The sequence below is a fragment of the Lagenorhynchus albirostris genome, chromosome 7, assembly GCF_949774975.1.
Source record: "Lagenorhynchus albirostris chromosome 7, mLagAlb1.1, whole genome shotgun sequence".
Taxonomy (NCBI): domain Eukaryota; kingdom Metazoa; phylum Chordata; class Mammalia; order Artiodactyla; family Delphinidae; genus Lagenorhynchus; species Lagenorhynchus albirostris.
This window is the reverse complement of record NC_083101.1, coordinates 107,819,976-107,841,811: the sequence shown is the minus strand read 5'-3', so window position 1 is coordinate 107,841,811 and position 21,836 is coordinate 107,819,976. Positions and strand designations below refer to the sequence as shown.

Below are 21,836 nucleotides of genomic sequence, written 5' to 3'. Positions count from 1 at the left end.
TAGAACAAATATTTAGAAACGGGAAAATCAGGATATAGAAATCTGAAAGAGAAAATTAAAGCAAAGTTATATGTCTGAAAATCGTCATTTAATGGTGGAACTGGAGAATTGTCAATTAGAATGTGATGGGTGCTTTTTTAGCCAGACCTGATTGCAGTGGTGTCTACGTTCAGTGCTTACATAAATTAGGACTTAGTAGGTATGTCTGTTCAATGCTTGCTAGTTGTCAGTGGTAAGTTACATATTGTTTGCGTGTTTGTATATGAAGGGTTAATACAGGGTTATAGGTGTGGGATAGGAGGTGGAGGGATAGGACAGGTGGAGAAGGAGGACTCCAGTGAAAGTAGATGACAGGCAGAGTGAAGTAAGTCAGAAAGAGAAAGACAAATATCATATGCTAACACATATATATGGAATTTAAGAAAAAAAAATGTCATGAAGAACCTAGGGGCAAGACGGGAATAAAAACACAGACCTACTAAAGAATGGACTTGAGGATATGGGGAGGGGGAAGGGTAATCTGGGACGAAGTGAGAGAATGGCATGGACATATATACACTACCAAACGTAAAATAGATAGCTAGTGGGAAGCAGCCGCATAGCACAGGGATATCAGCTCGGTGCTTTGTGACCACCTAGAGGGGTGGGATAGGGAGGGTGGGAAGGAGGGAGATGCAAGAGGGAAGAGATATGGGGACATATGTATATGTATAACTGATTCAGTTTGTTATAAAGCAGAAACTAACACACCATTGTAAAGCAATTATACTCCAATAAAGATGTAAAAAAAAAAAAGTAGATGACAGGGATACATAGTGTAGTCATCTGAGGTTTCTTAACTCTCATCGTTATACAAGTTTGTTCGTTTCATCTACAAAATTTATTTTTATCATAAAGTCACTCAGTTTTACTAAATGCTTTCAAAATGCTGTGCTCAAAACTCATGCTAATTGTTATAACTTCTATGGAAACTGTCTATTCTCATGGGTAGTAGTTTACTTCTTTATAGTTTTGACATCAGCTTATTTCAACTGAAAAATCTAAAAGGCCATAACACAGCTAATTAACTCATTGATTTGTAGCTTCTTAATGACTTGTTTATTTTAAAGAAAACTAATTAAGCACTTCAGAAACATTGAAAATTACTTAGAATAGACTCAATAGTTCTATTATGTGTCCAGTGCCCAAGATAATTAAATGAAAATCATCATAGTAGAATGGCTGAAGCTCCAGATGGACAGCCAGGAGGCTTACATTTTGTTCTAGTTTTGTCATTAACTAGTTGCTTCATGTTGGGCAAGCCAGATATTCTTTAACCAGTATAAAAATGGAGACTTAAAAGTGGTACACATTTTTCACAGAAAATTGCAGTAAAACAAATGACATATTCTACACATATGTTTCAAAAAATGTCAAATTCTTAAGCCAATGTTTGGATTTTGCCTTTGATAGCATGACTCTTTTGGTCAGGGATATTTTTAATTGAAATAAAGAGAAATTCACTCAAGCTAATTAATGTAAAAGGGCCCTGAATGGTATAATAGTATCTCATGAAATCCAAGTATAGAAAATACCAACAAACTCAGGAAATACTGAGCACCATAAAGAAAAAATCTGATGGACCCATCCTAGCTTATGAATTCAATTCATGGTTGAAGGCACCTTAGTAAGAGAAGTTCAAAGTCATATTGCAAATGTATAATTATAGGGCCCCTAACTGACACACTTGTTTACCACTCTTCCTTAAATAACTTCTTATTCAGGACTTTAGTTTTCAAAAATCAACTACTGAATGAATATTTAAAGCAATTCTGGTTTTATATTGTCTTTAGTTTAATAGTTTTATTTCAGTTCTGGTATTCTAGCAAGATTTTAAATAATCAAGAGAAGTCTATCAATTGGTATAAATTCAGTGAACACTTCTAGGAGGAGGGGCTGCTGAAATAGTAGTCCAGAATTTCAGGCAGAAAAAGACTGAATAGACATACAAGAGAAAATATCTTAGAACCTGTGGTGTCATGGGAAGGACAGAGACTAAAGGAATGTTAGTGTGTCTGGAATAGAGACAGAAAGTGTCAACGTAATAACAAATGAGGTTGGAGACGGCTGTAGGTACCTAATCATGCAGTGCCTCATGGATCACATTTTGGACTTCTGTCTTTACAGCTCCCATTTGGAAACAACTCCTGCGGTCAAAGTGAGAGCTGAGGATAGTGTGAGTAATTTTGATCGCAGTGGGGTTGGAGAGAGTAGAATAATCTAAGAGATATATATATCACTGATAAAATCCTTAAAATTTAGTGATGGTTTGGTACTGGTTGGGAATGAGGAAAATGTTTCAAGCGTGATTGCAATGATTTTAAAAATGCTTATTTAAATTTTTTGACACACCTCCCTTCAAAGGGTGGAGCCTAATTTTCCTCCTCTTGAATGCTGCCTACACAATGTAAATTCTTGATGACATGAATTCTGTAGTTTGATCATAAAATGCATTGCTACTTCCATCCAGCTCTCTTCTGGGTCATTCACTCTTCCCTCAGCCACTCAAGTAGCTACATGGAAGAAAATGAGAGCTTCTACCAAAAGGATTCACGAACTTGCCACTCATTTGACTGAGCCAACTTGAAATCAGATTCTCTTCACCAGTCAAGCCTTCACGTGGCTGCAACCATGGCTGACATCTTGACAGTAACCTGATGAAAGATTCTGAGCTAAAACATCTACTTAAGCTGTTCCTGAATTTCTGACCCATGCAATGAACATTCATTGTTGTTTTAACGCACTAAATTTCAGGATAATGTGTTATACAGCAGTAGTTAAGTGATGTCGACCCAGCTTTCTGGCTAGAGCAACTGTATGGATGGAAACATCATTCACTGATATAGGACAGTGGGAAAAGGGGGACCAGCTTTGAGAGTTACGATAATGTGTTCAATTTTGGACCTGTTGAATTAAAGCATGGTTTTAAAACATCTAAGAGACACATATCCAATATCATAGGTTATCTATATTGAAAAACAGAAATTTGCAATGATATTTTACTGGATGGTTTCTTTGAAAACTTTTAGTAAGTATGCTGGCACCTAAGGGCCATCACACTTGCCACCCCTTCTACCTAAACCAATCTCCTCTAGATCCCACTGTATGGCTCCCTCGTCACCTTCAAGTCTTCACGCAAAAGGTCTCCTTGAAAATGTCTTCCCTTCTGCATATACACACTGCTATATATAAAACAGATAACTAATAAGGACTGACTGTATAGCACAGGGAACTCTACTCAATACACTGTAATGACCTACATGGGAAAAGAATCTAAAAAAGAATGGATATATGTATATGTACAACTGACTCCCTTTGATATAAAGCAGAAACTAACACAACATTGTAAATCAACTATACTCCAATAAAAATTAATTAAAAAAAAGAAAATGTCTTCCCTTCTCACATTTTCTCTCTTCCCTATCTGTTTCTGCTTTACTTTTCTCCATAAAACATATTATTAGATAAAATACTATTCATTCACTTATTTATTTTTATGTTTTCCTCTACTGGAAGATAACTTCTTAAGAGCAGGGATTTTTGCTTATTTACTATTATACCCCCAAATCCTGGAACACTGATTGAGATATTATATAAATATACTGAGACATTATATAAAACCACTGAGATATTATATAAGTATTTTTGGAATAGAGGAGTAAAAATAGTACTTGAAATATATCATGAGACAGATAGGGCTTCCCTGGTGGCACAGTGGTTGAGAGTCCGCCTGCCAATGCAGGGGACACGGGTTCGTGCCCCGGTCCGGGAAGATCCCACATGCCGCAGAGCGGCTGGGCCCGTGAGCCATGGCCGCTGAGTCTGCGTGTCCGGAGCCTGTGCTCTGCAACGGGAGAGGCCACAACAGTGAGAGGCCCGCATACCGCGAAAAAAAAAAAAGAATTGTGCTGCTCTCCGGAATCTTATTTGACAAAACACCACTTAGACCTTTAAAATGTGCATAAAACTTTTTAAAAAACACATTCTCGGGCTTCCCTGGTGGCTCAGTTGTTGAGAGTCTGCCTGCTGATGTGGGGGACACGGGTTCGTGCCCTGGTCCGGGAGGGTCCCACATGCCGCGGAGCGGCTGGGCCCATGAGCCATGGCCGCTGACCCTGCGCGTCCGGAGCCTGTGCTCCGCAATGGGAGAGGCCACAACGGTGAGAGGCCCGCATACTGCAGAAAAACAAAAACAACAACAACAACAAAAAAAACACATTCTCTAAATTTCATTTTAATCTATTAATCTACTGTATTTCATAAAAATACAGTAAAATAAGGGGGAAAAAGCACCGTAATCCCACAAGCCAGAAATGAGTGATACAGAAATCATCCTTTTACTTGAGATGTTTAACTGGGTTATATTTACAAAGGAAACAATACAGCAGAAGTAGTACTGCTTTATTTTGATCTAATTGTGCTTGCATGAATGCTTACTAATAAAATGCATTTTTATAAATCCCCAAATCAATAAGATTGAGGGCATAAAACCATGATATTTTTAAAGCACCAGTCTCTGAGTCTCTGAACCTGAAAAGAATATTAAAGTGGAGCCATGCTAAGGTTGTTTTCTGTAATAATATTGAACCAGCAGAGCACCGACTTATTCAGATTATGGTAGATATTCCCTTTTGTGTGACTACAAATGTTTATGTTAATGTCACCTTTCAATGGAATGTGTTCTGACTTAAGCATATTTGAGTTATTGGACATTTTTCTTCCTGTGGTGCAGGAAGCCCTACATTTGTCTGTTCGTTACATTCCTTCAAGGAGAGAGGAATGGCATAGAAAAAAGAAGGGAATCAAACAATAAAGCAAAAAGGAGTTTATAATTGGAAGTGGTAAGGAAAGGTAAATATAGCAGTGAGTATAGTGTTGTTCAATTTCCCTCTAGCGAAAATTAGACTACACATCAAGGTTTTTATTGGATTATATTCTTTTTAAAAATTAAGAGTGAGAAGAGCTTAGCAAGATACAATCAGTGACTGTACATCATACTTAAAGCTAATATTCATCTGAGGTTATATACACCCTTCTCCCTCTGCCTCACCTCCATTCTTTCTTCCCGTTTCCACCTTCCTTCTACTTAGGTGCCTAAACTATTTTGGGCAAGACATTTACAGTTTCCCAGGAAACAAAAGGATTGTAAAAGCTTCTAGATTATAGAAGTTATTTCCTCTTCCTGTAAGAACATGTTTTCCTTTAATCAAGCATAACAAAATCTCTGGAGGTAATGCCTCCTAGGAAAAGACTACCTATTTTCAAGATTGAAAAGAAACGGGTCAGAGATGTGAGTGGACACACCTACACTGCCACACATGGTGTTCATGTATAGAACCCTGAGAAGAGCAAAAAGTTTGAAAGTGGGTCTCATTCTTATATTTTTTGATGAAACTATTCATTAAAAAAAACTTACTGTGATTCTAGCTGAATGAGCCACATTTCACCTTTTAAAGAATGATGTGATCATTCCTTTTTCTAGTGTAGAAGAGCCTAAATCACTGTGCTCTTTTGGAAAAATAAGCAGTTAATTTGAATTAGGTGATGTGGGCTCTACCTCTGACTTTGCCACCTAAATGAGCGAGGCCTGAATAAAGATCATGTCCTAGGCTTCATCCCGCTCCTCTGCAGAGTGATGGGGGCTTTTGCTCTCACGGGGCTGGACCGACTCTTCCAAGAAAGCTGGGAGCACAGCCTGTCCAGTACCAGAGGTAATGTGGACTCAGCTATATTCTGTGTTTTGTAACCGTTAAATCAGCCTAAACCTGTCTGCTTCGTTGTTCATCTTTATCTCGACTAATGACCTTGTCTCCTACTTCAAAGAGATAACTGAGCATGCAACTGAATAACAAAATCACAATTCCCATCTCTACCGCCTGCCACATTCTGCCTCCGGTCCCAGAGAAAGACTTAAGACTTCTGGTTCAAAAGCTACCCCTCAACGACTGCTCTTAAAACTCTTCCTTTTCACCTCATCAGTGACTTTGCCCTTTCTCTTCTGAACCTCTCTTGTGTTTTCCTAAGCATTTCCTAATCTACTGACTTCTTTCTTCCAGGATGTGAGCAAGCTCAAATCTCCTTTCATTGTAAAAGCAAAATTAAACAAGCAAATGAAGAAGTGCCTGCCACATCTGTGTCCACTGTTACTTCCTCATGCAGTATAGCCTCTTCTAAAAAAGGGAATCTATATTTTTCTTTAACACACAATTCAATGTTCTAACATAGCTGTACATGTATTTTTGTATCAAAAGGCTATTTATAATCTTCCACATTTCTTTTGGTTTTTATGGCATTTGATATTATTGTGTTATTGATCATTCTTTTATTTCCAAAACTTTTCTTTTTGGTTGTCTGATGCACTCCGTGTTAGTTCTCATTTTTCTCTTATCATAATCCCCATCCTTTTTTTTTTTTTTTTTTTGCCAGTACCTCTCCTTCTGCTCATCCCTTAGAAGCTGGTGTTTTTAAGACAGTGCTTTTCAAATCTGAATGTGCTTTATGACTCATCTGCCGGGCTAGATAAAATGCAGATTCTGACTCAGTAAGTCGTGGTGAGTTTGCAGTTCTAACAGCCTCTCAGGTGATGGTTATTCTTCTGGTTAAAGGACCACATTTTGAGCAGCAGTGCCCTCGGCAGGGAAGGACTTTTTGACATCTACAAGCCCCAGTGGATTACAGGTGTGCTGTGTTAGCCACAGCTCAGCCTGCAGTGTGTGAGATGGTGCAGCTAGAGCCAGGCTTGAGGACTGAGAGTCACCAGGCTTATTTGTTTGTACAATGAGATGAAACATCCATGTGTGCTCAAGTATTAAAAAATGTAGGAAAACCTTGCCCCAGAATTCTAGCCATCCAATCTTATCTAGTCCCAGGTCTTGTGTTCTCACCTCTGTGCTGAAGTTTTCCATCAACTGGATATCTCATAGGCATTACATTCACCATACATATCTGGAACTTAACTTATGATACTTTTCTACATGGCTATGCCTCTTCTTTTATGCCCTATTCTTGTCGTGGCACTATTTTTCACCCAGTTACTAAAGGTATAAATATGAGGCTTATCCTAGACCATTCTCTCTGATCCTCCACGTCCAAGCAGCGGACAAGACTTTTTTTTTTTTTTTTTTGGTCATTTCTCATATTGCTCCTTTCTCTCCATTTTTGGGATGTCCTATTGCATTAACCGTTTTCTACTCTCCCTGAGGCCAGTTTTTCCCTTCCCCACTGTGAACATACTTTCTGTTAAGTTCTCCATATTGCTTCCTTTTTTTGGATAATAGTTATACTTTATTTGTATACTGGAATATTTATTCTTATCACAAACATTCAACCATTCTGCTTGAATATAAGCAGCATAATGTGTTGTAGAAAAATAATAAATTTCCCCTTTCTCTTGAGAAAAATCAAGGTAATGATCTCAAGTTGTGCATTTTTCTACAAATATTAGGATTGAAAAAATAAGAAAAAGGGGGTAAAAATAAAAATAATGCTAAACACTGAAAATTAGAAGAGTCAACCATGATATCTACTATTTAGAATAAGCTGATGTTTAGAAACATTTGAAAAAGTTTTGGAGATTTTCAGAGGTCTTAAGTTTTCTTCAGTGTTTGCAGTAACTTTAACTAACCTGAAAAATTATCAAAGTGTTCCCTTTTTTCTATATAATAATTTGGAAATGATTCATATTATAAAAAAGATATACAACCCCAATTTTAAAAATTAATGTTTGAAAAACAATTAATTTTGGCAAAAAGTAAAAGGTGGTATAGTTGAAACATTTTGAGAAACATTTTAAAATGGAAACTTCTTGGGACTTCCCTGGTGGTCCAGTCGTTAGGGCTCGGTGCTTTCACTGCTGTGGCCCTGGGTTCAATCCCTGGTTGGGGAACTAAGATCCCACCAGCTGCGTGGTGTGGCAAAAAAATAAAATAAAATGGAAATTTCCCTTTATTCTGGAAAATTATATAAAAAATATGACCTACATCCCCTCCAGCCTTGTCTGTCATCCCGCGCCTGACATATAATGTAGCTTCCAGTCACACTGAACCAGCTGTGGTTCCTACATTTTTAATGCTGGTTTGTGCATACATCTTTGCACAGGCAGTTGATTCTGCCCAGATCACCTTTGCTTCTCACTTTGACAATTCAATTCAAGGACCACATCTTTTGAAAAGTTGTCCTGCCTCCACGCTGCACCCTCCCACTAACAATTATGTGCCCTCTTGTGCGCTTAGTGAATCCTATGTTCTCATTAAAGCAGTTCTCTCTCTCTCTCTCTCTCTCTCTCTCTCTCTCACACACACACACACACACACACACACACACACACACGTATTATCACTTTCCTGTGTATCTCTCGTCTAGACAAGTGCTCTCCAAACTTCTATAATTGCCCACTCCAAAACTTCAAAAATATCCAAACATGCACTTCCAATAAATGTATACATTATTACGTATATGCTTGCATGTATACGTATTGATAAATATGTTCCTTGACAATATTTTACTCATATATATGCATATTACTAGTAATCTATATATCAAATTTGCCTGAGGCTTATTTTATTTTTATCAATTTTTATTTTTTAAAACATAGTGATTCAATATTTTTATAGATTGTACTTCATTTGTAGTTATTATCAAATATTGGCTCTATTCCCTGTGCTGTACATTACATCCTTGTATCTTATCCATATTACTTCTTTAGTGATATTTCTGAGACACAGTCTGATCATGCTCCTTTCCTACTTGCAATAATTCCCTTTGGCTTCACTTGAAAGACTGAGTTCCATAACGGTGAACGTAAAATATGAGCTGGAGCCTCTGGACCTCCCTTCGCATGCACTTCCAAAAAGCCAAACATGCCACTTCCATTTGCAACTTAGTGGCCGGAACTTGGCCACATGGACACTCAAAGCTAAGAGTGAAACTGAGAAATCTTTAACTTCTTGGAAATGCCTTTAAAGATAAGCCTCTTCTTCTTTTCTGATAGCTGGAAAGCAGCTATGATTTCTGAAATCAGAGCATCTATCTTGGATCTCAAGGAAGAAATCCTACGTTAAGAATGACAAAACAAGAAGATAGAAAGATCAGTGAACTCCCATTCCAGATGTGGTCTGGTTGCTTCCATGGTTTTTCTTTTCCTTTTTTTTTGAAAGAAAAACAAATCTTTCTTAAACCAATATTATTGTGCACTTTCTGTCAGTCACAAATGAACCTAATCTGAACTAACACAGCTATAAAGGGCTAGTCTGTTTATCCCTTGTTTATTTTCCTGCCACTCAACATCTTTCACATCTACCACTACAATGGATTTTAGAAAAAAAAATAGCTTCTTTGAATAAAGGCTACTGATATTAGGTGAAGTGAGAAATTAGAGCTGTAATCCTAAGTACATATTTTCTCTTAAGGAGTGACTAGTGCGTTTCTGACTGTGTTCGTTTAAAAAAAAAATGTATTCCATAGATGGATACAGCTTTACCCATTACATTTTTAAAGTAGCATGTTAAGTACAATCACTCAGTGTATAGAAAAGCCACCCAGCTCTTCAAAGACAGAGCTGAGATCTGACCCTGAGTCGTCTTTCTCTAAATTCCTTCTTGTTTTCACATGTGCACACAAGTGCATGCACAGAGAAGACTGAGGCAAGAAAAGTTAGTTTAGAAACCATCTAAAATAAACTAGCTCTTTCCTGTAGAGGTATAAATCTCATCTTCTTTTACTACTGTATTTTTGAGCTTGAATTTTCATATGTTCCAGGAATTTGAATTTTTTTCATACTGATTAAGATTTTCCGATGTAATTGTTGCTGTAAGTTGACGTATATAACCGTACAAAAGCACACAAAGAATGTCATACACTTTGGCCTTTTGAAGTAGAGCAAAATTTTAAGTTTACATATTATTATTTAGGGGGAGATAGTTAGGCTACACATAAAACCTAATTCTCTATATAATCTCAGTAGGCAGCAACTGAGGTCTGCAGTAGATTCTGTGTCTTTGATGATACGTACCGTATTTAAGATTTGTAGGAAGAAAGAGATAAGCCCAATTTCAGGAATTTAAGAGGGGAAAAAAAGATTTCATAATCTTTTAAAGGGTTTTAAAGTTTTTAGAAAGAAGCAACATGAGGCAGAAGGGAGATTTCTAATGGTTTTATCCATATAATCCTCTGCTACCTCTATTCTTCCCAATAAATAAAACAAGAGGCAAGAGAAAAACACGGAAGGTGCATTTCTTCTTACTAGGCAGTACTATACAAAGTTGGGTCCCTTAGTGTTTTAACAGACTAAAGGTAATTCTCTTCTTAAACAGGAGCAATTTAAGAACTGGTGGAAAGTATCATTTAATGTATATTAGTGTTTTATTATTTTATAATAAGAAAGGAATTTATAGAGATAGATTGCTTTTAAGTTTTTCATTACGATTTTATCATGTGTCATTCTTCTTTCCCTTGTCAGGAATGTAATTGTTTATAAAACTATGGAAAGTCATAACTCTCTCCTTTTCTTGGATTTTTGTTTTATTTGATCTACTAATAATTAAGTTTCAGTACTCAGACTTCGGATACACATTTAAATGATACAAATTAAAAAAATATATGTATAGTGATATCAACAGAACTAGTGAATACAAAGTAGCTTATGTGAATATTCTCTTCCCTCATAAGCAAGTGATAACAATGAAATATTTTGTTTAGAGAAAACTATTATTGGAATAAATATTTGCGGATGTTTTCTAACACGCTACAATAGTCATATAGATTTTCCCCAGGAAGTTAGTTCTAAAACAACATAAAGCATGAATTTATTAGACAGGAAAACTTGGGGGGCCCATGGTTGAGATGTTACTATCAAGTTTGCCGTATCCTCCATTTCACATGGAGACTGGCCCGTTGTCTTTTCTAAGGATGCTTTTTCTGTCTGAAACACTCATCCCTCTTTCTTGCCCACTCACATTCCATCAACTGTTCACGGTCCATTTAAATTCTCTGCCTCTTTATAAAAATTTTATACTCCTCTGCATTCCAAAAAAGATATTTTCTTTTCCCAGTATTTATAATTGTTACTATTTTGGGTAGTTGTTCATGATTACATTTTCAACAATTGCCAGCAAAAAAGAAATTGTCAATCAACCACCCTTTATAGAGTCTCTTGGGCTTAAAACATTAAATGTATGTGAGTAAACAGATTAAAGGCAAAAATAAATATTCTGTGATATCAATGGTTCTCAGTTTATCTAGGGAATTGGAAACGTGTCAGTGATTCTGATCCCAGAACTGTGAGAGGTGCCATAATAGAAATTCAAACATTATGCATTGAGAATATGCATTATTTATTTGATTACTATTTAGAATGGTCGTTTAATTATGTCTTCTTTTTTCACTGCAGAGATCTTACAAAAAGTAGATAATTAAAAATTATATGTTGCTTTAAAATATATTTTATATACGTATATATGTATTTTATATATACATGAAATAGTTATTTGCTACAACCATTTTTATATTAAGTGCTATTCCCTTTTTCCAATGTTTAAAAGAAGAAGCTATCATGACATGGAAGCTCAGTACTGCTTCATTTTGTAGAGGTGGGGATAGATCCCAGATAGGAACAAGTGAGACATAAGTAAGTAGTGAGGAAATGGAAAAACGTAGAAGAATATTTTCTGTGAAAGAAAAGAGAGATAAGAGGCAAGTGGGTAAATATATTACCACAGACAAATAAAATTGGGAATAAAGAGAAAAAACAAAGCACCAAATCTCTCACTAATTTTCCTCCTAAATGCTAGAAGGAAAGAAAGACAGCATAGTATTTTTATTTATGCCTAGAATTATTTATTTGAAATTGTAAATCTGCTTTGGGGGGGTGGGGAGAAGTGTTTCATTTCAGAAATGAGTGAGCCCTGTCAGTGTGCAAGACACTCTTTTAAGCCCTGGTGATAGAACTAGAAATATGTTACTGTCGCTGCCCTCCAGGCCTTCACGGTTTGAACTAGAGGCAGTATTCAGGCCATTACCACAGCCCTGGGACATATGCAATAATAAAGGTACTGTATTCCTGGAAGCACAGAGGAGGTATCCTCACCTAGACTTGGGGGAGCTCAGAGAAGGATTCTTCAAGAAGGTAAAGTGAGTTGAGTAGAAATTAGCCAGACAGATAGAATGCATATGGTCCTCCCAGGCATTTGATGGATGGTATTTGAGTGGTTGTTTCATCAACGTTCACATCATTTATCTTCCCCCAATTCCCCACCTTAAGTATTGTATGGCCAGTATGAACCAAACCAAAGCAAAACAAACCAAAGCAAAACAAAACCAAACAGCAAGATAAACATCGTTTTCTGATGATTTGCTGACACCTTACTGCCAATTAATAATCATTCCTACTTTCTTTTCTATTAGTAGCATTTTACTTGTTACTCTATTTTCTTTCAATCAGTTTTTTTGTTTTATGTGGACCATTTTTTTAAAGTCTTTATTGAATTTGTTACAATATTGCTTCTGTTTTATGTTTGGGTTTTTCTGGTCGTGAGGCATGTGGGATCTTAACTCTCCGACCAAGGATCGAACCTGCACTCCCTGCATTGGAAGGTGAAGTCTCAACCACTGGACCGCCAGGGAAGTCCCAATCAGTTTTTATTTTAATGGTAACATTACTCTCAGCTTTTTGTACATATCCCTGAACTCCTGAATTGAAGAATATCCAGACCTTATGTCAGTACTAACTGTTGAGATCCTTTCTATAACAACTATAAATTTAACTTTAAAAAGGAATTTGAACTTTTTCATTTATCTTACTTTGAAAACAAAAGAAAGTCAACAGAGTCTAAATCATAGAAAAATAAACTGTAAATGATATTATCTCCAAGATTTTGTTTTTTAAAAAATAGTTTCATAAAAAAAAAAATAGTTTCATGAAATTATGAAAGTCATTGAACAGTGATGTTGGTAGAGGCAGCTGTGATTTGAAATTTATTGATGGAAGCCTAGTGGCTTCTGGGAACTTTATGTACTTACAGAAAAAGATGTCACTAAAGTTTCCTAATGCTTTTAGGATTAAATTATCTTAAACGGTGTCAACAGATAAATGATTGCTTTACTTCTAGGTCATGACTCCAAACAATGAAACTATACAACTATAGTCTAAGTATCATAAAAAGTAGCAACCTTTACACCATGCATTCTCAAGAGGGGTGTTATCACCCCAAGGAGGGTGGGTGAGAGTTTTATCTTGGGGGTGAAAAATCTTATTCTTCTTACATATAAAGCACAAATCTATCTCTATCTCTATGTATCGATGGCTATATACTACACATGAGCAAATATACAATGTACTGTGATATTACAATTTCATGCAGGCAATTAGAAAAAAAAAGTCTAAAAATATCTTTAAAGGGCTCCTTAGGAGGCAATGATGGGGAAAATAAGTTGAGAAATAATGCATTATACAATAGAAATCTCAATTTCTCATGGTGATAAGGAGAAGCAAATCTATCACTTTTCCACTGGGAGCTGCCAATTTATGTCTGTTTTACAACTTCTCAGAGCCGGTAACATCTTCTGAGGCAATTTATTTGATCTTATAGCCTTTATGGTATCTTGAACACAAGATTCCCTTTCCACTCCAAGTAATAACACAGGTTGAAATAAAATTCAAATCTAGAGTTATAGACAGATAAACAGAGATGACAGGTAAGTAGGTGTCATCTCAGTGCGGATCTGTTGTTTTATCAAGCATCTACTCCACGCATGACATTGAATTAAATATTATGGCAGTAAAACAAGATCAGAAACAATCCTATCCTCATGGGAGTTACAATCAAGAAGGAGAGACAAGACTTGCATGAAAATCTAAAACACACATTTGAAGGTGATGTCACGTCCCCCCCTCTACGGCGGCATATTATAGAAAGTTGAGATTCTGCTTCTCCAGCACATTGCACACTGCCTGGAAATGCAGTCATTGCTCCATAGACTTTTATAAAGTTACAAAGAGATTCAGGTAGACTGCTACAGGCACCCTGCAACTGGAGTATACAAGCTTCATGCATGGAGCAACCACATGGAAAATATTATCAATTCAAACTGTGTCTCAAATAAAAAACACACTCTCCACAAGCAGGATGGTCATTTTAAGTGAAGAAGCAAGCATGAAAAAAAAGGGAAAAAATACAGAAACAAATATTTGGGGAGAGGGAGCACATGTGCCCAAAGGAAGTTTCCTATGTCCAGGAGAAAACAGAATGACATTTTGTTTTTATTCATTAAAATTATTTGATAAACATTTTCCTTTTCAGGTAAAAAGGTCCTTATTGCTGGAAATTTTAACGTTTACAGGATGACTACCTGTTATAGATTTTTTTTTTTAATATTTATTTATTTAGGCTGCAACGGGTCTTAGTTGCAGCACGCGGGCTTCTTAGTTGCGGCATGTGGGATCTAGCTCCCAGACCAGGGATCGAACGCAGGCCCCGTGCATTGGGAGCGCAGAGTCTTACCCACTGGACCACGAGGCAAGTCCCTGTTATAGATATTTTTGAGAGATTTTCAAATTTAGGTACAATATTGGATGGACTAGTTACCTCCAATGTAAGCCCAACCAACCTATATTGGCAATGTTTGTAAAGTAGTATCAGAAATATCTCAGGGTCTATAAATCCTAATTGGTTATTTTTGTCAGTGTGTAAATTTTGCATGCACTCCTAGAGAATGCTTCATCGTTTGCATTGGAAGTTATTCCATGCAATAAACTATCTCAGAGGATGTTAATAACCTTTCCACTTTATGCTATTCTTAATTGTACCACTGAGGTTACTGCTTCTGTGCATCAAATTGTCTGAGAGGTACTGGCAATACTTCCTCCTAAAAATATCTCTAGTATGGAGATTCTGAAAGAATTTCAGAAATACACTGTAACGGAGCTGCTTTTTTTATTTTATTTTATTTTATTTTTTGCTATTGCTTCCTCTTCTGACAATATCTGAGGATTTCAAACTCTGTTTCTTAAAATGTGTGTGGTTGCCATGCAGTTGTTTGAATAGCTTCATTTTCTGGGATGAAAGAGCTCATTCTATTCACACACTCTGTTTGTTACTAAACAGTTGGTCCTGTCTTAGAATGCCTGCCTTCACTCCAGAACCAGTTCTCGAAGCTAACTCACTTATCTCTCTTCTTGATGCATTTTTCCAACAAGACAAAGCTACAGCTTTCTTCTAGTGGAGAAAGACAAACCACCCATGTTTCAAAATGGACATCTGCATACACAGAAGTTCATTTTCAATAAATACAGTTAATCCAAGTATAACGCTAATCATTTGGCGAAGAGTTTAAGAGACAGGTTTGGTGGGAAAATCAAGGAGGATTCATCCAATATGCTTCATGTAGTAAGTAAAAGTTAAAGATGCATCTTCTCCAAAATAATTCCCTAAAAGTCTCCTAAGAAAACTTAAGTTTTTAATCATCCGTGACTGTGGACTAGTTTATGAGATTAGTTGAAATTAGAGCATTCAAAGGCTCTATAGAAAAGGGATAGATATATGCTATTGATAAGAGCAAGTCCTTGGGATCGACAGTATAAAATTATGATAAATCTATGACTTTGTCACTTATTTATGACCAGTCGCACCTCCACAGTTTAGCTCAGGACTCTCTCTGAGTACGTCTCTGTGCCCTGCTCTAAATATTCTACCTTCATCTCATATAAATATTTTTTCTGTTTCTTGTTCTTTGCACACAGTGTGATCACCTTTGTAACAGTTTAACTGTTCAGTCTACAGTTCAAGCATTGTCTCTGTGTTCTCAGCTGACAGCAGGATACCCAGATCTACTGCTACCATCTCAAACTCAAAACCAAGTTCACTGTCCCCTTTTCTTCCAACAATCCAAATCCTCTACCTGATTTTCTTTCTTTAAAGAGATCATATTTTGATGAAAAATTCAAACATGATCTCCAAACTCTAAAACAAGCAGATTGTCCTTTTCTTCTAGTAGTCTTGTCATTGTTGTCTGTTTACATAGTTTTTTACTATTACTGATGATTATTAGCAATCTTATGATTAATTGTAATTTTGAGGTAAACTCTACCTCTGAAAGAAAGGGATTTATAGAGATATTTTGAGCCCAGTTACCAGACCATTCCTACAATGATAACTATCCAGTTATAATTAAATGATTTGCTTCTAAATTTCATCCATATTCCATTATGAAAGGAAGCTGCAACTCCACATTTCGGCTGGTTTATTATTGTAGTCAGCTCAATAGTTGTTGCTAGCAGAATATGATTTTAAACCATAAATTGGAAATCTTTCAACTGAATTTGACCATCACCATTCCCTTAGCACATGATAGGCTTGTATCATTCCTATTGCATAGAATATTTTCTTTATATCTCATTTCTGCCCATTGAACAAGCATCTTATAAGATCCAGCACAAGTACCAACCCTCTGGGGAACTTCCCTATTTCACATTGCCTAAAACATTGCTGTTTCTGTTTGTCTTTTGTCACTGGACCTTTGTATTTTCTTTCCTGCTAGACTCTAAGTTCCATGATGAGAAAGGGGATAATTTCCCAATCATCCCTAGCCAAACTGTACCTAGCACAAACATGTGTGCACAGAATGTGATGAGGAAATCTTGTTGAATTGCTTAACATTACACGTTAAACACATATTTGGTGATTGACTTGCCTCAGTACATAGTTGTGTGATCAAGGGAGAGAAAAATTACATACAAGAGGAAATATTTAAAAGCTGTTTCCTGAATCTGCAGAGCAAACTGCTTGAGGCATTGACTAGAGAACTGGGCCACGATCCTTCTACACTTAAGAAAGCATATGATTATTTATAGATACAAAGGGAAGAAGCATATATTATGTGTAGCATAATTTAAAAACACTATGTAGAATCCTGCTACAGTACCTACATACAAGAAATCATCATAATAATGACTTTATCCCCTGAAGTACATTTTCTTCAAAATCTTACATAAGAAAATAGACCCAACATTAAAAAGAATTTTCCCCATCCTCCAAAACATACCAAAAGCAAAAAATAAGAAATTCTATGCCAAAATGTTTTTCTTAGGCTTTGAAGTAAATCAAGAAAACATTTTGTTTGTGATTATCATAAAGTATGAAATTCATACATTCAGTGTTTTGACACAATATACCATAATTTATTCAAATAGCAAGTCTGTGTTGGTATCAAACTATAAAGATGAAAAACAAAATTGTATGTTGTGAAAATAATTAATTTAGATGAAATATTTTTGGCAGTTCTCCTGCTTTTGGAATTTGTTCTGTAAGCTCTTCATAATCATCACTTATTTACATTTCAAAGAAAGCTGAACACTGGTGTTTTGTTCTTTATTTTATTAGTATGAGAAGTAGAATCCAAAAGCCATAGGAAAATTTTTTCAAAAAACAGCAATATCTGAGCAAAATGTGAAAATTTTAAAAACTTCACTACTAGGAAAGGTAGATTTTTTATGTCTGTGTCTGACTTGTATTTATTAAAAGAATTCACCTCTTCAATAAGTTCCCTTTAAATATTACATTTCTAATACCTGATGTATTCTGATAATGAATACTCCTAATTATAGTATAGCAGTAAATGTTTTTGTTTTGCTGTTTTTGCCTTAATAAAACTCATTTACTGGGGTTACCCTTGTGGCGCAGTGGTTAAGAATCTGCCTGCCAATGTAGGGGACACAGGTTCGAGCCCTGGTCCAGGAAGATCCCACATGCCGCGGTGCAACTAAGCCCATGCGCCACAAGTACTGAGCCTGTGTGCCACAACTACTGAAGCCCACGCACCTAGAGCCCGAGCTCTGCAACAAGAGAAGTCACCGCAATGAGAAGCTTGCATACTACAATGAAGGGTAGCCCCTGCTCGCCTCAACTAGAGAAAGCCCACGCGCAGCAACGAAGACCCAATGCAGCCAAAAATAAATAAATTAATTAATTAAAAAAAATAAAGTGGTACTGACTTGTAGAATCTCTGTGGGGAGAGAAGCTTCCTAATTAAAAAAAAAAAAAAACTCATTTACTAAAATGTAGAAATTATGCCAAGATAGAAACTAAAATATTATCTGTGGACTTGCAATAATAGTCTACGAAAGCACTATAAATTTTTATAGTAATGTTGCACTGATCAAATTTTGTACTAGTAATAGCAACAGGAACTCTCATATATTACTGATAGGAGTTTAACTAGGTAAAACTACCTTAGAAAACTTGCAGTATCTACTAAAGCTAACCATACTCATATCCACCCTATATTCTAGCAATTCCTCTGCCTAGTGAAACTCTTGGACCCAACTCATATAGTCCCCAAAATGCACGTATTCACATGTATTCACCAAAAAAAGGCATGATCAAGGAGGTTCATAGCAGCACTAGCCAAAACCTAAAAAAATACCCAAATATTCCTCAGTAGGACAATGGGTAGATTGTGATGTCTTCATATAATGGAATACCATACAGAAATGAGAATAAACAAGCTACTGCTACATGCTATAACACAGATAAATCACATATGTTTCATAAAAATAAAGCAGACTCAAATAAGTATATAAAGTTCAAAAGCAGGAAAAAGTTTTATTGTCCCATAAGTCAGGATAGAGATGATTTTGCAGCAAAGTAGTGCTTGGGAAAAGATATGGTGGTAAGAGGGGGCATGGTGAATGCTCGTGTGATGCTGACAATTTTACTTCTTGATCCGTGGTCTCTTGACATGGTGTTACCTTTGTGCCACTTTATTTGGAACTCTGTTGTTTGCACATTTTTCTTTGTGCATTTATATCTCAATAAAAATTTTTAAAACCTTAAACCTATGGAAAAAAACGCTTCTACTAGTATGTTATTTAATTAAAATTTCATATATGGTTTCTGGTTGTTGTTCTTACTTCCAAATTTCCCTAGAAATAATATTTTTCAATTAAAAAGATATATTTATGAATTTAAACAAAATACTTTTTTGACTTTAGTTTTTCCTTTACATGTTTCCTTTTTTGCTCAATACCTCACGAATAGGCTTAGCGAACAAAAAATGGTCTCCATAAAGAAACTGTATTTTGCAAGATATTTCCAGTAGAGGGAGCTTCACTTTCTAAAGGAAATTTCTATAGAAAATTTTCCTTCAAGGACCATCATTAAAAAATAAAAATACTTAATTTTTTTATGTATGATTAAAGTTCTTCATAGAGTGATGGCTACTAAGACCAGTCTAAGATAGAGAAAACTTTTTTTCGATTTGTGAACGAAAAAAGAAAAACTTGATGAAGAATATATGTATCACCAAAACTTCTATATTGGGTATGTCTTTTTCAAGTGATTACATTTTTAGACTATTCATAAAAAGCATTTTAAACTAAATTATTTAATATTAATGAAGATAAATTCTAAGAATATATCATAACAAATATTATGGTGATTTGCCATTATACAAATTTGACCTCATCGATCAAAATATTTTAGTTATTAACATTAAACTTCCTAAACCTAAGTATCTATCAACTAAGCTCTTCTGATTTCTTTGAAAAAAATAAATATGTGTATTATCTAAGATATTAAGAAATAATTATGGTAAAATAATTTATCTTATGACATGAATTTTGTACTCCTTTCCATACAATTTACATAAATGTAAAAGCTCTACATTCTTTGCTTTGGTCACTACGTATGAAACTTGTAACAATTGTAAAGTTACAAAAATTTACTGTCATTAAAATATTTTTCACTGAAAATATTCTGATTTACAATGGTTTCAACACCTCACTTCAGAAAAAATCGATAATTTCAGAAATATAATAACCTTCACAACTAGTTCCTGTTACTAAAGGTAGTTATTATGGGATATGCTATGTTTTTCTAATGTGCCTAACGATAAAAACTTGACATAGCAACCCAGAAAAGAATATTTACATACTTCAAATGGAAACCATTATACAAATAACTTAGTTACTCATTATTTGATTTCAATCTTCTTGAAAGTCTTGTGAGCCAAAAAATGGAAATTTTAAGGTAATTATAATAGTAAAGTAAAATTTATATTGTTGGTTCAAAAATCCATGAGCAGTATCTTGCTTATACATTGTTTGATGAAGAATGGGGGTTAAATTACTTGATCTGTGTTTAGTCTCTCTTCTCTTTTAATTAAAAAGAAAAAAAAAGAAAGCCTACCAAATATGACTAGATATGATAAGAAAATGACACATCATAGAACAATTTTACCATTCAATAGGTTTCTTATTACTTTCTCCAAAATAATTATTCTTGGCATAGAACATATCTGGTGATTTATTTATTATTTTGCCTCCATGAACCAGGCTCTTTAGAAAATAGTACCTGCAAGGCCTTTATTATTCTATTCATTTGAACTTAACCTCTAGATATATCAACAATGTTCAGAATATCTCTTATCACTAAATGTTTATGCTCTAGATTTTTTTTGTCTTTTAAAAAGTAAGTAATATTCCATTTCTAATTACTAAATGTTTTGTAACTTTCACAAAAGAGAGTAACACCCAGAATTTATAATTCACTTAGAAAAAAGAAACACTTAAAGCAATTTGAGAAGGAAGACCTAGGCTTTGGAAATATTTTTTTGCTAGGGTAACCTCAGCTGCAAATAATATAAGATGCCAGTTACTAAAATACATTAATTAGTGAAAACAGAGCAAAGTTATATGTTGTAGAGGTCTCAAGAGATAGACTGCTAGATACCTTTAGATAGAAAACAATACGATTTAAGGGACACTTTCAACAAGTCAACTTCGAGTTGCATTCTTGGTTTCATCCATGACAAGTAGTTGCAAGGCTTGAATGAGTTCTCCAACTGTTAAATACAAGTGGACTCACCTGAGTAGCAGTGCTGCTTCCCAGAAGTAAAATCCCGAAACTAATGTCCGAAAGTGTCTCACGTAGGCCATGATACGGAGGGAAAGATTCACGACTCTGAAATGAGTCTTAGCCAAGGCATGGGGAAGGAGAAAGCCGGGAATGAGAGTGTGCAGTCTAACTGCGTGTGGTGTTGGTGGAGAGCAACGCCTGGAAAGCTTCAGCACCTGAGACAGCTCCCCGCGATCCGCGGAGACCCTCTCTTTCAAACACTTGAAATTCCCTTTCGACCCCTTCTCTGAGCAGGAGCTGAAGGGAGATTCACAGGATTACACATGTGCAGGTGATTTATACAGTGACAGCGGAATAACGGATGAGATGAGAAGTCTGAGGTGCCTAGGTTCTGGGCAGCAGTTCACGGGAGCTCTAGCGGCAAAAGAAGAATGCTAGTCCTTTCCTGACTCAGACCCACGACTGGAGAAAGAGCAACAGCGGGAGCAAGGATGCGTCTGCACCTGCTCCAAGCGCCGCCCGCCCGAATCCCACTGTCCACCTTTGGGTAAACCCCGGGCCACTAGCGTGGCAGAGGGAAGCAGGGGCGGGGCCAGACGACACGGTCTTGCCAGCCAATCACAACCGCACAGCGGGGCAGAGTGACAGGCCACTCACGACGGTAGGCGGTGCTTAGCTAGCCAGGCTTTTAAAAAAAAAAAAAAAGAAAGAAAAAAAAGGCGTTGAGTAACTGGTGCAGAGCCTAAACCGCAACTGGAAGGAACTGGGGGAGGGGAAGCCTCTGCGCTAAGAACTGGGGGAGTCAGCAGCATTTATGGATTAGGTAGCAGAATCGGGCTAGAGGGACCCTCCATTGTTCCCTTCCGGGAGAAGGCTTAATTTAGTAATAAAAGGTCTTTTCGGATGTGACCCTGTCTCTTTGACCTTACATCAAAATGCAAGAGTCAACAG

General features: G+C 36.1%; 1 protein-coding gene across 2 annotated transcripts in view; it reads right to left on the bottom strand.

Annotated features, from left to right (window-relative positions):
* Positions 1-20,980, bottom strand: part of GLRA3 (glycine receptor alpha 3) — a 156,544-nt gene extending 135,564 nt beyond the window's left edge. Inside the window, exon 1 of one of the 2 annotated variants that reach the window (XM_060153621.1) lies at positions 20,895-20,980. In XM_060153621.1, coding sequence (XP_060009604.1) covers positions 20,895-20,965 — 71 coding nt within the window. In that variant the 5' untranslated portion in view covers positions 20,966-20,980. The remainder of the gene's footprint in view (positions 1-20,894) is intronic. The other variant, XM_060153622.1, reaches the window with a different exon arrangement.
* Positions 20,981-21,836: the final 856 nt, after the last annotated feature.